We start from the raw sequence: 13,481 nt of genomic DNA, 5'->3' as shown, positions 1-13,481 counted from the left end.
TCCTTCTCCAACTTTATTTCAAACCGTACAAAACAGTCACTTTGCATGTAAACATTTTATTTTACATCAAACACGCACCAAATCAAACTGCGCATAAAACTTAAATTTTTTTATAAAGTTTTTTTAGGGCACTTTAAATGAATATATTATACCTGACATTCCCAAAAGAATACAACCACTAGCAGTCTTGAACGTATTTCCCCCTTTTCTAAGAGAGGCATAAAACCAGCTTCCAGCAGGGAGAACGAAGCAAATGTAGCCCCCCCTAGATGGAGGATAGTCAGCCCCCTCATTCTTTTGCTCTTTTTTATGGTTCTTCCTTGTCACTTCGACTTAGAAATAATGAAAAAATGACAAATCTCACTGCTATAACTTTTATTTTTTTATTTAGGGGCATTTACATGTACACCACATAATTCTTAAGTATTTCCGTATCCAACACCTAAACATTCATATGCAATGCATACCACTCAAATCTTTAACATCACCCAAAAAATTCCACCTTCACTGCCTTGTTAAAAATGAAATTTACCTTTTTCATGCATAGGTTTACAACATTAAGATGTTATAATTGTAAATATCAAACTTTGGGTGTCAGATATGTAAATACATAGAATTTTGCGGTATGTATGTAAATTGTAAATTTTCCTTTTTATTTTTACCTAACTGTAACTTGCTTTACAGTTTACTGACCTGCTCAGAATACTAGAGATAGAAGGTAGCATCTCATGTCTTTGAATTCTCCATGCAAATATATCACATCACAAATCTCAATCCAGCAAGCACATCAATAGTAAATAATTGAAGGTAAAATTTCAAGAAAGTGTGTTGCTTATTAATTGGAATCGCTAGAAGACTATGACAACATCATGAGGTAGATTGGATTTAGGGATTTGGCATCAAAATTTGCCCCAGATCAAAAACATCCCATCTCTCACAACGAGTTACATTGTAATATGTATGTGCCTAAGTGATCAAAGGTTTATATCATGCTGCGCATGCCGAATATAACAAGGGGATGTGGGTTTGGCAGCCCCTCAACAACCAATAGTGACGATAATAGTAGCAAAACCAGTGCCCCCATATGACAATGTTGTGCTCAATGGACAAGTAGGCCAGTTCAAAACAGCTTGAAACAAGCTACTTTGAGCCAGTTTGACAATCTTTGGGCGCAACGGATGTTGTCCAATGGGTTCCTGTGGAATTGCTGATCCCGCTAAAATCCCGAGTGGGATTCTGTAATTTTGCGGGATCGCGGGAAGAAGTTCTGCATGGGATTCAACCCCGTTTTCAGTTTTAGCAAATTTTCTAATAATTTTGTTTTTCCTTATTTCTCTGTCTTCTAATTAAGTTATTTGCTATCAGAGAACTATCTGTATGTTGTTCTTTTTCTAATTTAGGAGACTTTTATTATTATTATTGTGCTTAGAGATGTTCTTTGTTTTATGCTCGTCAGAGTGTTGTATCATTTCCTTTTGCAAATGATGTGTTTGTATATTAGTCGAGAATATGTAGTGGATCCTCTTCACCATCCACATATCATTGTTTCATGGTTCCCTATGTTGTTTTCATTAGGAATAGTAGGCAAACAACTATCCCCTTCCAAACACCGTCGACCTCACATATTATCATTCCTTTGCTATTGCACACCCACATCCCCTCCAAATATGCTTCCCAAAACACCTTCCATGAGTCCTAGAATGGTATCATTCTGTATCAAAGCATGGCTAAATTTGAATACTCTTGCTTCTTAGCATAAGTAGTTCAGTCTAAACACCTCAAGACTATGTTGAACAAGATGGGAAATGCGGACCTCTGTCAGGATTTCAACTGGTTTGGTATGCACGCCTGGCCGATCACGCATTTCCAATCAAAAGCCCATGTCGAAATGGAATCATATAAAGTGACAACCGACAGCTTGATGTCTGAAGCGGTCGCGAACAAGGGGAAGGAGGAAGTGGATCTTGTCATAGTTCGGTCCTTCGGGACCTTTCATAGTCCGAACGAGTCATAAAACTCCCACAAACCGCACTCCAGGAGACAGAGATTGCAAGGACCCGGTGTGACCACGCCAGAAATGAGCGTGGCCACACCTTACCACGCGCTAGCCCAGTCTAGATCGCAACATTCTTAAGGTGGTGTGACCACGCCCGAGTGCAGCGTGGCCACGCCATCCCGACAGAGAGTTCGGCGTAATTACGTCGGATCTCAAGCATGACCACGCCAGCTCACTTGCTCCGAGCGGTTGGTCCCCGGAAATCTGCCATTAACCGTTGGATAAAAGATTTTTGCCTGGTTCTTAACCCAAAAATAAGAATGGGGAGGGGTAGCCCATTCCTCAAGTGGCAAGCTGTCAATTCTTTCCTTGAGCTGAGTAGATATCTTCTCTTGGGCAGAACAGTTGAGAAAGGAGGCTGCCATTCGGAATCTATGGCCAATGGAACGAGCGAGCAAGCTAACATTTGGAGCAGAGAGCAAGTTAGTTCCTCATCCCCATCAGAGAGAAGAGCCAGCCTCCTCTCTCCACTTCTCTTTACCGATTCTTATCGGCTTCTCCTCTTCTTCACATTCTTCTTCTTCCTCTCTCACTACATCCTGTGAGTTGAGCTCGGGAAGGAACCTTTCAGCAAGGAGAACGTCTTTCTTGCTTTGGAGAAGTAGAACCTCGTCGTCTTCATTATCCTCACTGCAAAACAGGATGGACAAGCCCAGAGAACGCTCCGTCAACCACCGCGACGGTGAGACATCTTCTAAACTCGGTTTTCCTTTTATTAGCAAGCCTCTTTAGGTATTTGTGTTAGAGGAATTGAACTAAGCTGATGTTAGGGTAAGCCACTAGGCTAGAAGTCATTTTCTTTGCGATCCCCACGATTCATGAGATTTTCTCCATAACCCTAGCCCCAAAAAATAAACTAAAAGGGACATACTACTCTCGCCGTTTGTCTTAGCGGTTTCATTCAAATGAACGTTTGAAACCCACCGATCAAGAATAAGAAGACAATCCTTCAATCTCCGTTCTCTTGGTCATGGAGAATCCTCCCCGCGGGAGATTCCCGACCTTATGTCGGGCAAACAAATGTGACGTCATGTTATTTCGCGCATTAAGGCGTTGGAATACATCTTCATTCATTTGAGCCTAAGTCCTCCGTGAGATTGCCAAGATAAGTCTAATTCGCCATAGGAATGATTTCATTTCTCGCATATGGTTGCATTCATGTGATTTGCTTTGCATGATTTAAAGATTGCATTAAAATGTCTTTTTTTGCAGTTGACTATCTTTCCGTCAACACAGTTGATCGGTCGCTTTCGGCCCGATAGTACGATCGACTATTTTCATCGACTTGGTTGATCAGCCACCTCTAGCTCAATCATATTGATCGACCACCTTTATCGACTCGGTCGATCGACTGCCTCTGGCCCGATCGCATCGATCTACCATTTATGTCAACTCGGTCGATCAGCTGCCTCATGCGCGATCGCAACGATCGACCATTTCCGTCGACTCAGTCGATCGACCGCCTCTGGAACGATCGATGACGATCGCATCGATCGACCACCTTTGTCGACTCGATGGGCCCTCACCTGTCACAACCTTTTCCTTGCGGCGGTTGAATTACTTTGAGATTCGTGTTGACACATTTTATACATACAATATGTAAATGCCATTTGATTTAATGCAATTCACTAATCTTATTGGATGGGTGGGATTGAACCTATTATACATTTTCAAAACCATTCTGATTTAAAAGAATTTGATAACAGACATCTGAACTGAATTTGACAGCTTAAATGATGAATTACAAATCTATAATCATAATGATAATTACAGACAATTGACAACCTTGAATTACACATCAAGAAAGCACGCTTTCGCCCATTCATGCCTTCAATACAAAAAGGTAAGGCAAGATAGCATACCAGGGAAAAGAACATTCAAAAGCAGCCCGCTTCTTTCCAGCCATAGCTATAAAATCTTCCTCGCTCTCAAGTAGTAATATATGACGAAGAAAGTTGCCCAGGCACAAACCAAAATCCCTGCTGTCGTTAGCCAAAAGGCAAAGACATAATCCTCCAGGTACGACTTTAAATTCATCCCAAAAACGCCCGCCGATAGTGCACCGACAGCGACGCACAACGTCCCCACCTGGAGCAACAGCTCCACCCTGCTCACCTCCAAGCTCCTCGAGCTCAAACTAACTGCCATCGAATCATCCATCTCCCTTGCGGAATCCAGCAACCGCTCCGCCAGGCCATGACATTGCATGCATCGGTGCAGATAGTTTTCGAGCAGCATCTCAATCTCCTCTTCCTCCTCCTCAGCCACCTGCCTCTCCCCAGCGTCCTCCATCTCGATCCTAGCACCATCCCCCCCGCGAAGCACGCGTCCGGCCCGCCCCATGAGGCAGATGCCGCGAATCTCCTGCGGATCTTCTAGCAGACCGAGCAGCATCTGCTTGAGCGCGCCAGCGCGGGATCCGAGCTCGACGAGGGTCTGCTTGCTAAGGCGGAGCTCCTCAAGGACTTCTGCAGTGGGTCGGTAGGGCAACAAGTCGAGCAGTTGGGCAACGCGAGGTTTCACGGCCATGAGGCTCTGCTCGAGAAGCTGGATCTGGGACATCAGGGCGGCTTCGATGACCTCAAGCTCAAAGGGCATGGCAGCGCCTAACAGACGAGGGAGTAAGATGCAAAGGAAGGCGGAGGCAGCGCGACGGTAGTGGTCGAATAGAAAGACGCGATCAGGCATGACGATGGCGCGGAGGAAGCCGAAGTTGAGGAGAAGAGCATGGTCGCGGACGAGTAGGGATGGGGAAGAGTTAATGAGAAAGAGAGAGGGATCCACGCTGCGTAGGTCTCGGAGGCGGAGGCCGCTCCATTTGAGGAGCTGCCGGCGGCAGACGGATTTGGGGGAGGTTGCGCCGTTTGGGAGGATTTCGAGGACTTGATAGACCTGCTCGCGGATCCCGATGGGTGGAGGAGCGGTGGATACGGGGAAATCGACGAGGGTAGAGAAATCGACGAGGTTAGAGTATGGTGGGGGGACGAGAGAAGTGGTGAGGGGTTTGGGAGAGAAGGTAAAGAGAAAACGGGATAGAGAAACTAGGACTGAAGAGGGAAGGGCAGATGCCATTGGGGTCGCCGGGAGGAAGCGACGGTGGCATCAAAAGAATGAAATGGAGCGGATTAGTGTCGCCGTCGAGAGGGGTGGAGGGGTGAGGCTGTCGGGATTGGAAGGGAAGATGACTTGTGAGGCGGTTGGCGCTGAAGAAGCTGCACGGGCCTAATTATGTTCAAACCCATTTTATAATCACCATATTAATTGGAATCACATCAATTATGTTATAATTATAAGGTTTTTTATGGCATCAAATCAAGATTTTTATATCGCCTTGAAAACATTATTAATCCCTTAAAATTGGAATGCATTTTTTATGTACAGATAAAATAATATAAATATAAAAAAATTAAGAATCAGTGATATGCATCTAAATATTTTTAAAATAATATATTTATTATATCCAAAGCAATAGTTATTATAATAAGTTAGAAGATGGGAAAATCAACAGTAAATAGATAATTTAATGCATTTATTAAAATATAAATTTTGTTATTATTTGAAGGCTTAAAACAACATATTAAGTTTTTTTAAGGCTACAAATGAATTGAATTGAGCCTAACATGACTTTATTTGAGGTAATTTTTTTTTTGCTAAGACTCAACTCATGTAAGATTTTAATTTGTGTTTAATTCATTTAAAATTATGACTATTTAAACATAATTTGAACTGGAATCGAGTTTGGTTCAAATTATGATTATCAAAATATTGAGCAAATTAAATAAAGTAATACTATCATGCTACTTTTTTGGCTAATCAAAGAGTTTTATTGTCCTTGTGAATGAGCAAAATTATTAAACAATTTTGTATGGCACTATACTCATTGAACTAGTTCAGGTTGAAGTGTAATGGTATTCACTATGCCGACTAGACAATTTGGTTGGACCACTTCTACTATCTCAATAAGCAAGTTATGTTCAACAACTACTTTATGATGATCACCATACAAATGTCTGACTTAACAAAAGCAATTCAAATGCCTGCTAAGGAGACCTGATTCGCCCCACCAAACAAGAGAACAACCTATTCAAGAGTATCAACTCACTCAAATGTTGATTTCAGTTTATCCAGAAGCTAAGCTGGCCAACAAGAGAATTACTCGAATGGCATCATAGATAATCGTTACTAAAAGTGGCAATGCCAAACATGATATTAATTATAATGCCAATGCAAAAAAAAAAATGGAAAAAGAAAAAATTTTGAGATTTGTGTCCAATGTGTGATTATTTTACAATGCACGAGAACCTTGTACAAATAACAAGAGAGAACAGTTATTAAAAGGATCATCTTCTTGGGAGAGGAATTAGAGAAACAATACATTTTTCTCATTTTCATCCTACTCTCTTTGCTCATAACTCTCTTTCCTCAACTCTCTCTTTTAGCGGTGAGCATGAATCAGGCCACTGACAATAATAGGAGTTACAAAAGGAGCAGAAATAAATAATATTCTATAAAAGGAGCAAAAACAAGGAACATAAAATCTCAAATAGTATTGTTAACAAAGTAAGTGTAATATACCTGAACTCTCATATATTAAGATATTGCCTACTTTGGCGTAATGGACTCTTAATTTTGTCCTGTTGGTGTAACTTCTCAATATGTCTATGATCTCATGAGTGCTCCCACACAAGCAGAATTAACTTTAAGGTTTCTAATGAAATTCAAACCGTTACACCAAAAAATATCTCCATGTTTAAAACTTCAGCTTCATTCTACTTAAAAGGTCACACAATCATCCTCACTAAAGCAATTAACATTATTGTCAGTTCTCTTAACCCAGAATCATTCACCATTTAGATTTTTTATCTTCGAATTGGTGTAATATTGGGATAAAATTTATAATAGCTTTAACTCTCATCCATCAAGATATTATCTGCATTGGTCTAATAGCCTCACAGCATTGTCAGATTAGTGTAACTTTTCCTTAGGAGGTCACCCATCCAGGATTACTCCCAAATGGGCACACTTAACTTTGAAGTTTTTGAAAAAATTCTAATCGTTACATTAAAAGGTACCCAATGTTATCAAGTTAAGCTTCATTCTATTTAAATAGATTCATAGTAAGAATCTCTCAAAAACTCCCTTCTTTTTTCTTTATTTTTTTTACTTTATTATGTTATGTCATTGGTTAACTCCATGCATGTAATTTAATGAATAAGTAGTTATATAAATATATTATAAGTAATGAGGACATTACTTATCATATGAAGCATGTTTGCCCACAGTACTTAGAAAAATCGACTCACTTATAACTCACATAACTCACAACTTGTAGTTAAGTTTGTTTGGACCGAAAAGAATGTCTCTCAACTTTTAGACCCTACTCAACATATTAGTCGAGAGCTAACGATGACTTTAGATAAACTATTTTTCAAATATAACTCACATAAATAAAGAATGAAAGTAGTTAACTTTAAAATTGAAGATCATGATATCTCGACCTGGTTAAATTGGAAAAAATACGACAACTATTCTCTACATGAGAGTCATGGCCCTTTGGTAAATGATAGTCTTAACTTAAAAAGATTATTTGAATTTATTTATAACTAAGTTACATCAAATAATAATAATAAATATAGTCACATAAAGTATGCAATATTATTATAAAAAAATGAAGTTCACTAATCACACTCAGAGAACTCACCCACAAAGCGGGTTCAACATCAACTCAATCAAGCAAACAAACTGAATAAAAAATATATAAAATTGAGGTTGAGGTGATAAGTTACGAGATTATTCCCTAAATGTGAGCCAAAATGGATTAGGAATGTAATTTATAGGTATAGCAAAAATACCCAAAATATGATTCCCTGTAGAAGCGCTAAGAGCATACTAGTAGATAAAAAGTTGGCATTTAGTGAAATTAGCCATGTTTTACTTAAATTGTTTCATTTTGAGGAAAAATAAAATATCTAAAAAATTCATTCTTTAAACAAAAGAATAGATACTAACTCTATACAGATATGAGATATAATTTTTATCATTGGGCCATGAATAAAATTATTATCATTTTTTTTTTATTTTTTTGCACTTACATTTTGAAAATATTAAAGAATCGAAGAAATAAGTATATAGAAAAAAACCCTTATATTTACTTCAAGGCAGACAATTGCTCTAGCTCGTTTAAGAGAACAAATCTCTTAGGAAATAAATTCATTCAGGATTTGAACTTATCTAGAAGAATAACTCTCCCAGAGTGATGCACTCGTCTAGAAAATGAACTCTCCCAGGATCCAGGAGCTGAATTAGAGAAAAATAATCATAGAATATGAACTCTTTAAGATAATGAACTTATCAAGAGATGAACGCATTCTAAAGAATAGATCTTATAGGAGATGAACTCTCTTAGAAGATGAACTTGTCCATACAAAAGATGATCTCTAAGTTGATTGAAGCCAAACTCTTAAACATCGAGGCATCTTTTGGTGTAACAATAGATTTTTAATAGAAACTCCAAAATTAAGTGTGCTCATCCAGGGGCACTCCTAGGATGAGTGACCTACTTGGAAGTTGCACCAACAAGGCAAAATCATGAGGCCATATGAGCAAAGCAGACAATACATAGATGGGTGAGAGTTCGAGCTATCAGAAATGGTATCAGAGCATTACACCAACCGAAAGATGGAAAATAAATGTTATACAAAACAAAGTGCTACGCCATAGCAGTTATCTCTTGAACTCGAAATGGGACAAAGTGCTATATGGGGGAGCCATCTTTTAAATATGTAGGGGCCACCTCTACAATCCTATCTATTTAGTCGATGATTTTGGGGTAAGAAAACGGATGAGGTCTTCAGCTACTACTAACCTACATCAGATTTTTAATTTTGCTATTTTTCTGATAAAATTTTGGTATTTTATTTACCCAATCTTTGTACAAACTAATATTTATGGAGATTTACAAATTATTCATTGTGTAATTGTTTATATATTGTAAATTAGACGATGTTGAATAATTCAACAAAAAAAATATTTATTTTTTATCAAGTTTTTGTGTTGTGCAATATTTTGTATATTTTAGCATTTGTGTTATAATTAATAAATATGTTTTAAAACAACAACTGCTTTAACTAGTGCCTAAGCGCTGGTTTCTAAAGTGTGAGCACTAGCAATCTGACACCTAATTTCTATCTACTGTGGCCCTGGTGTAAGAGTTTTTGGAGTCTATGCGCTTAGGTTGTGTTGTTTAGGCACAACAAACTCAATGTCTATTTTCTGCTTTCTTTAGATTCTAGATTGAATTCTTGCTTCATGTGTGTATAAGTGCTTCACTCTGGTGACTAGGAGCTGCTCAGCTACTTTGCTCAATTTTTCACTTCTTCAACTCTGGTATTTTAACCTAAGTCCTATGAAATACATCATAAATACCATAAAAAACTTAAAAATATCATAAAAATAATATGTATACTTGATGCACATCAGATACCCCAAAACTTAAACATTACTTTCGATCAAGTAATTTAGTATTTAAAGTTAGAGCCATTAAAAAGTAATGGTAGATTTAAGTTTAATATCAATGTTCTTTAATAAAGAGTAAACACATTATTTTATATGCATAAATCTTTTCTTAAGATTGAACTTTCTTAGAAACCTCCAATATCCTTGCATAACTTGTATTAACATTTTTTTATAAAATTGCCCCTAAATTATGTATGTTTAGTTACTAAAATAAGATTATTTCTCAAATATACATATTTTTACTTTGCCTAATCATTCAAATAAGCTAACTCAATTATTATTTCTTAAAAATTGGTATCCTAAATTTAAAGTTAAGTAGATTCTTGAATTTCTAACTTTTAGACAAGAGGCATGTACCAAGTTTAAAATTCAAGCTTAACTTCAAGTTTCTCGTCTAAAGTTCATGTATACAACACACTTGATTTTAGTTTTCTCAAATCTTCCTTTTCTTTTGATTTTTATCTTTTTTTTTCATATAAGATTACTATGTTTGATTAAGCTCTTCTTTAATGATTTTAAATACCAATTTTTTTTAGTTCAAATTCTCAATTATCTCCTAAAGAAATTCAAAATATTGAGGTTCAATAGATATTAACTAAAAACTATATTATTTGAGTGATTAGTTATTAAATTATATATATATAATGGGTTAATTTTATTTGCAGTAATATCTAATATAAATGTTTAAGATTTTTCATATAGAAAAAAATTTTATTTTAATCAGTGGTTAGTCATTAGGAAGTCATAAACAATTTTCAATACTTAATGAAAGGTTCGTATAACTCCTACTAACTTTTTAAATTTTTCATTAAATCAACTTGAAACCTAGTTAAATCTATCATTTTTATTAGAATTCTAAAATTAAGATATCTACTTTTATTTTAGGGCATAATTTTACAAATATCCCTCCCAAAAACTTACTCATACACTACTCATACGAATAATAATAAGAAATGGAAAGGAACATAGCAAGGTAGAACATGAAGGTAAACACAAAAAAATCAAGACATACAAGCATGGAACAAATATAATAAGAACATAAATAAACACAAACTTAATCACATGCTCATTATATAACATGATGTACTAATAAGAACATAATAAAAAAATGCATTATCATTTATTGTTAAGCTCAGTGCTTACCCCATTTAAATCATGAAAGTAGCCCTATTCTTTCATAGAGTAACATGCCAAACACAATGTACTATCAATTATATTAACAATCAAGCAAATCAAGCAAACAAAAGTTTGTGTTGTCTCCCAAAAAATATTTAGTTTAAAGTTCTCAGCCTGACCCAAACACACACATAACATACATATATCATAACGTAAAGCAAACATGTAATCACATCATAAGATAACACTTTGGATGCCCCCAAGTAGAGCTTGATTTTATGTCATCAGCCAAACAAGGATCTCAAGGTTTTTCTCTTAAATCAAATATCAATTTTAAGCATCCACAATTTATCGTCCAATGTTTGAAATACCCTGGAGACCCAACTAATGAATTCCATTGTGATTTCATATTTTCCTCTTTTTGAAATTTTAAATCTTTCTTTTTAAAATTCTCATTTAAAAACTTCCTATTTTTAATCTCAAACATTGGTCAGGGATATAAGTAAGGGGTGTCATAAGATCATGAATCTAAAAATTCATTATCATTTTGTGTGCTAATAGTTAACTCCCTTTTTTAAGAAATAAATATTCTCCCTGCATGTTGTAAAAAAGATTTTCCAAAAATAACAGGGATCTTAACATTTTTCTTCATATCCAACACAACAAAATCAACAAGGACAATGAGTTTTTTTACTTTTCCTAGGATATTTTCCCCCTTCAAAAAATTAAGAACGATGAGCTAATTAAAGTGTCATAGTTGTAGGTTTAAGCTCTCCTTGTCCTTGTCTTTCAAATATTGAAAAAATTTATCAGGTTTATGCAAGTTTCTGAGTCACATAATGTCTTTCCAATAAATCGATTTTTGATAGTATAAAGAATGATAAAACTAACTAGATCATTTAATTTTTTGTTGGAGTTTTTTTTTTCAATTATAGCACTATAATTTTTAGTTAAAGCCGCCAATTTTAAATTTCAAAATTTTACCTTTCTTATTAAAAAACTCCATCATAATTTTTTTATAACTGGAATTAGTTCAAGTGCTTCAGCAAATTGATGTTAATAATGAGCTTCTTGAACATTTCTAAAAACTTGGAGAATTTCTACTCCAATTTCTATTCAATCAACCTTTGAGAAAATTTTGTGGTGGTCTCTCCTACTCTATCCTAGGTGATGAAGGTGTTTTTCCTAAATTCAAGGTAAGTGTTTCTACAGGTCTATCAGACTTAGACTCGAGCTCCTTTTTTCTTAACTTTTATATTCTAGGCTCCTTAAGCACCTTCCCAATCCTAAGTCTTATAACATTGTAGTGTTCCACATTTTGATCATTTGGATTTACCTTTGTACTGTTAGGTAACATGCCTTGAGGTCTCCAACTCAACGAGTTAGCTACTTATCCAAGTTGTGATTTGATATTCCTAATACATACAACATAAATTTGTGTTTGATTTCTCATTTTTAGTACAACTTATTCTAAAGATAGTTTCTTCTCCATAACTTGGAGATTAGAAGTGAATCCACGAGGGTTCTTAGGTTGTCATTTCCCTAATTATTCCAACTACCTATAGGATTAGGTTGGTTGCTACTCAATTGTTTGTTTCCTACCCCTTGGTTATTATTATTTTAATTAAAGCTTGAGTCATTTTTCAACCTGGGTTGCTGATATTAGAATATGAGTTATTGAACCTATCTATTTCAGTGCTCGAGGATTCTAAGGAATTAGTACAATAATCTCTTACAAATCTATGTGATACTTCATTACTTGGTAGTAATCTTTACACTAAATTGAAGTATGAGCTATCTAATTTCCTATAAATAATAATCATTTGTGAGGTAATGCTTGTTAAGACATTCGTGTCATGGACATTGACTATCATCCTTGGGTCCTTGGGTTTAAACTCTCTCAAATCCATTGAAATTTATTTGTAGTCGTCTCATCGATTAGTGAATATGCCTCCTCAAATGGCTTTGACATAAGTGATCCCCCAGCCGGAACATTTATTATTGACCTCAACGAACCCACCAACCCATTGTAAAAATTTTGAATGATAAGACAATCAAATACAGTGTGGCATGGGCACTTCCTAAGCATCACTTTAAATCTCTCTCAAACTTCATAAATAGATTCCATCTATAGCTAGGTAAATGATGTAATATCATTCCTAAGTTTTATAATTTTAGAGGGTGGGAAGTAGTTTGCTAGAAATTTCTATTCTAAATCATTCCAAGTAGTTATAGATCCCGAGGTTGAACATATCAACCATATCATAGCTTTATCTATAAGAGAGAATAGAAATAAATTAAGTCTAAAAGCATCATCCGAGACACCACTATATCTAAAGGTCACACATAACTCTAAGAAACTAGCTATATGGAGGTTAGAGTCTTCTACAAGTCAGTCTCTGAATTGATTGTTTTGGACCATTTGAATGATGAAATGTTTTAGTTCAAATTTGTTAGCCTGAATAATAGGGTTATTGATACTCCTATAGATTTTATCTACCATGGAGTTAGCAAATTCCCTAAGGGGTTTGAGGTGCTCTTCCTATGGTGGGTTTGCCATCTCTCCTAATTTTAAGTTTTCTAATTTTTTTTACGACTTTTTGAAGCTCAGAATTTGCACGGTACTAATTATGAAATTTCAATCCAATGCATACTCCACTAAAAAATCTATTTAAGTGGCCCTAAAAAAAATAGAAGTACAAGATTCTAAACACATAAACTACTCAAAAAATAAAGTTAAGCTGATAAATGTTTTGAAGTTAAAAGGCAAACAAATCATAGAATTTTCACAATG

The 13,481-nt window shown here is 35.8% G+C and overlaps 1 protein-coding gene across 1 annotated transcript in view; it reads right to left on the bottom strand.

Moving 5' to 3' along the window:
- The window catches only part of LOC110026167 (magnesium transporter MRS2-11, chloroplastic), a 37,557-nt gene extending 32,429 nt beyond the window's left edge, over nt 1–5,128 (bottom strand). Inside the window, exon 1 of the mRNA XM_020727015.1 lies at nt 4,875–5,128. Within this exon, the coding sequence (XP_020582674.1) occupies nt 4,875–5,128 (254 nt within the window). The remainder of the gene's footprint in view (nt 1–4,874) is intronic.
- Between the last annotated feature and the right edge of the window lie 8,353 nt (nt 5,129–13,481).

This window comes from Phalaenopsis equestris, unplaced genomic scaffold (assembly GCF_001263595.1).
Source record: "Phalaenopsis equestris unplaced genomic scaffold, ASM126359v1 Scaffold000353, whole genome shotgun sequence".
Classification (NCBI taxonomy): Eukaryota; Viridiplantae; Streptophyta; class Magnoliopsida; order Asparagales; family Orchidaceae; genus Phalaenopsis; species Phalaenopsis equestris.
The sequence above is the reverse complement of the archived record's forward strand: the minus strand, read 5'-3'. Positions and strand labels throughout refer to the sequence as shown.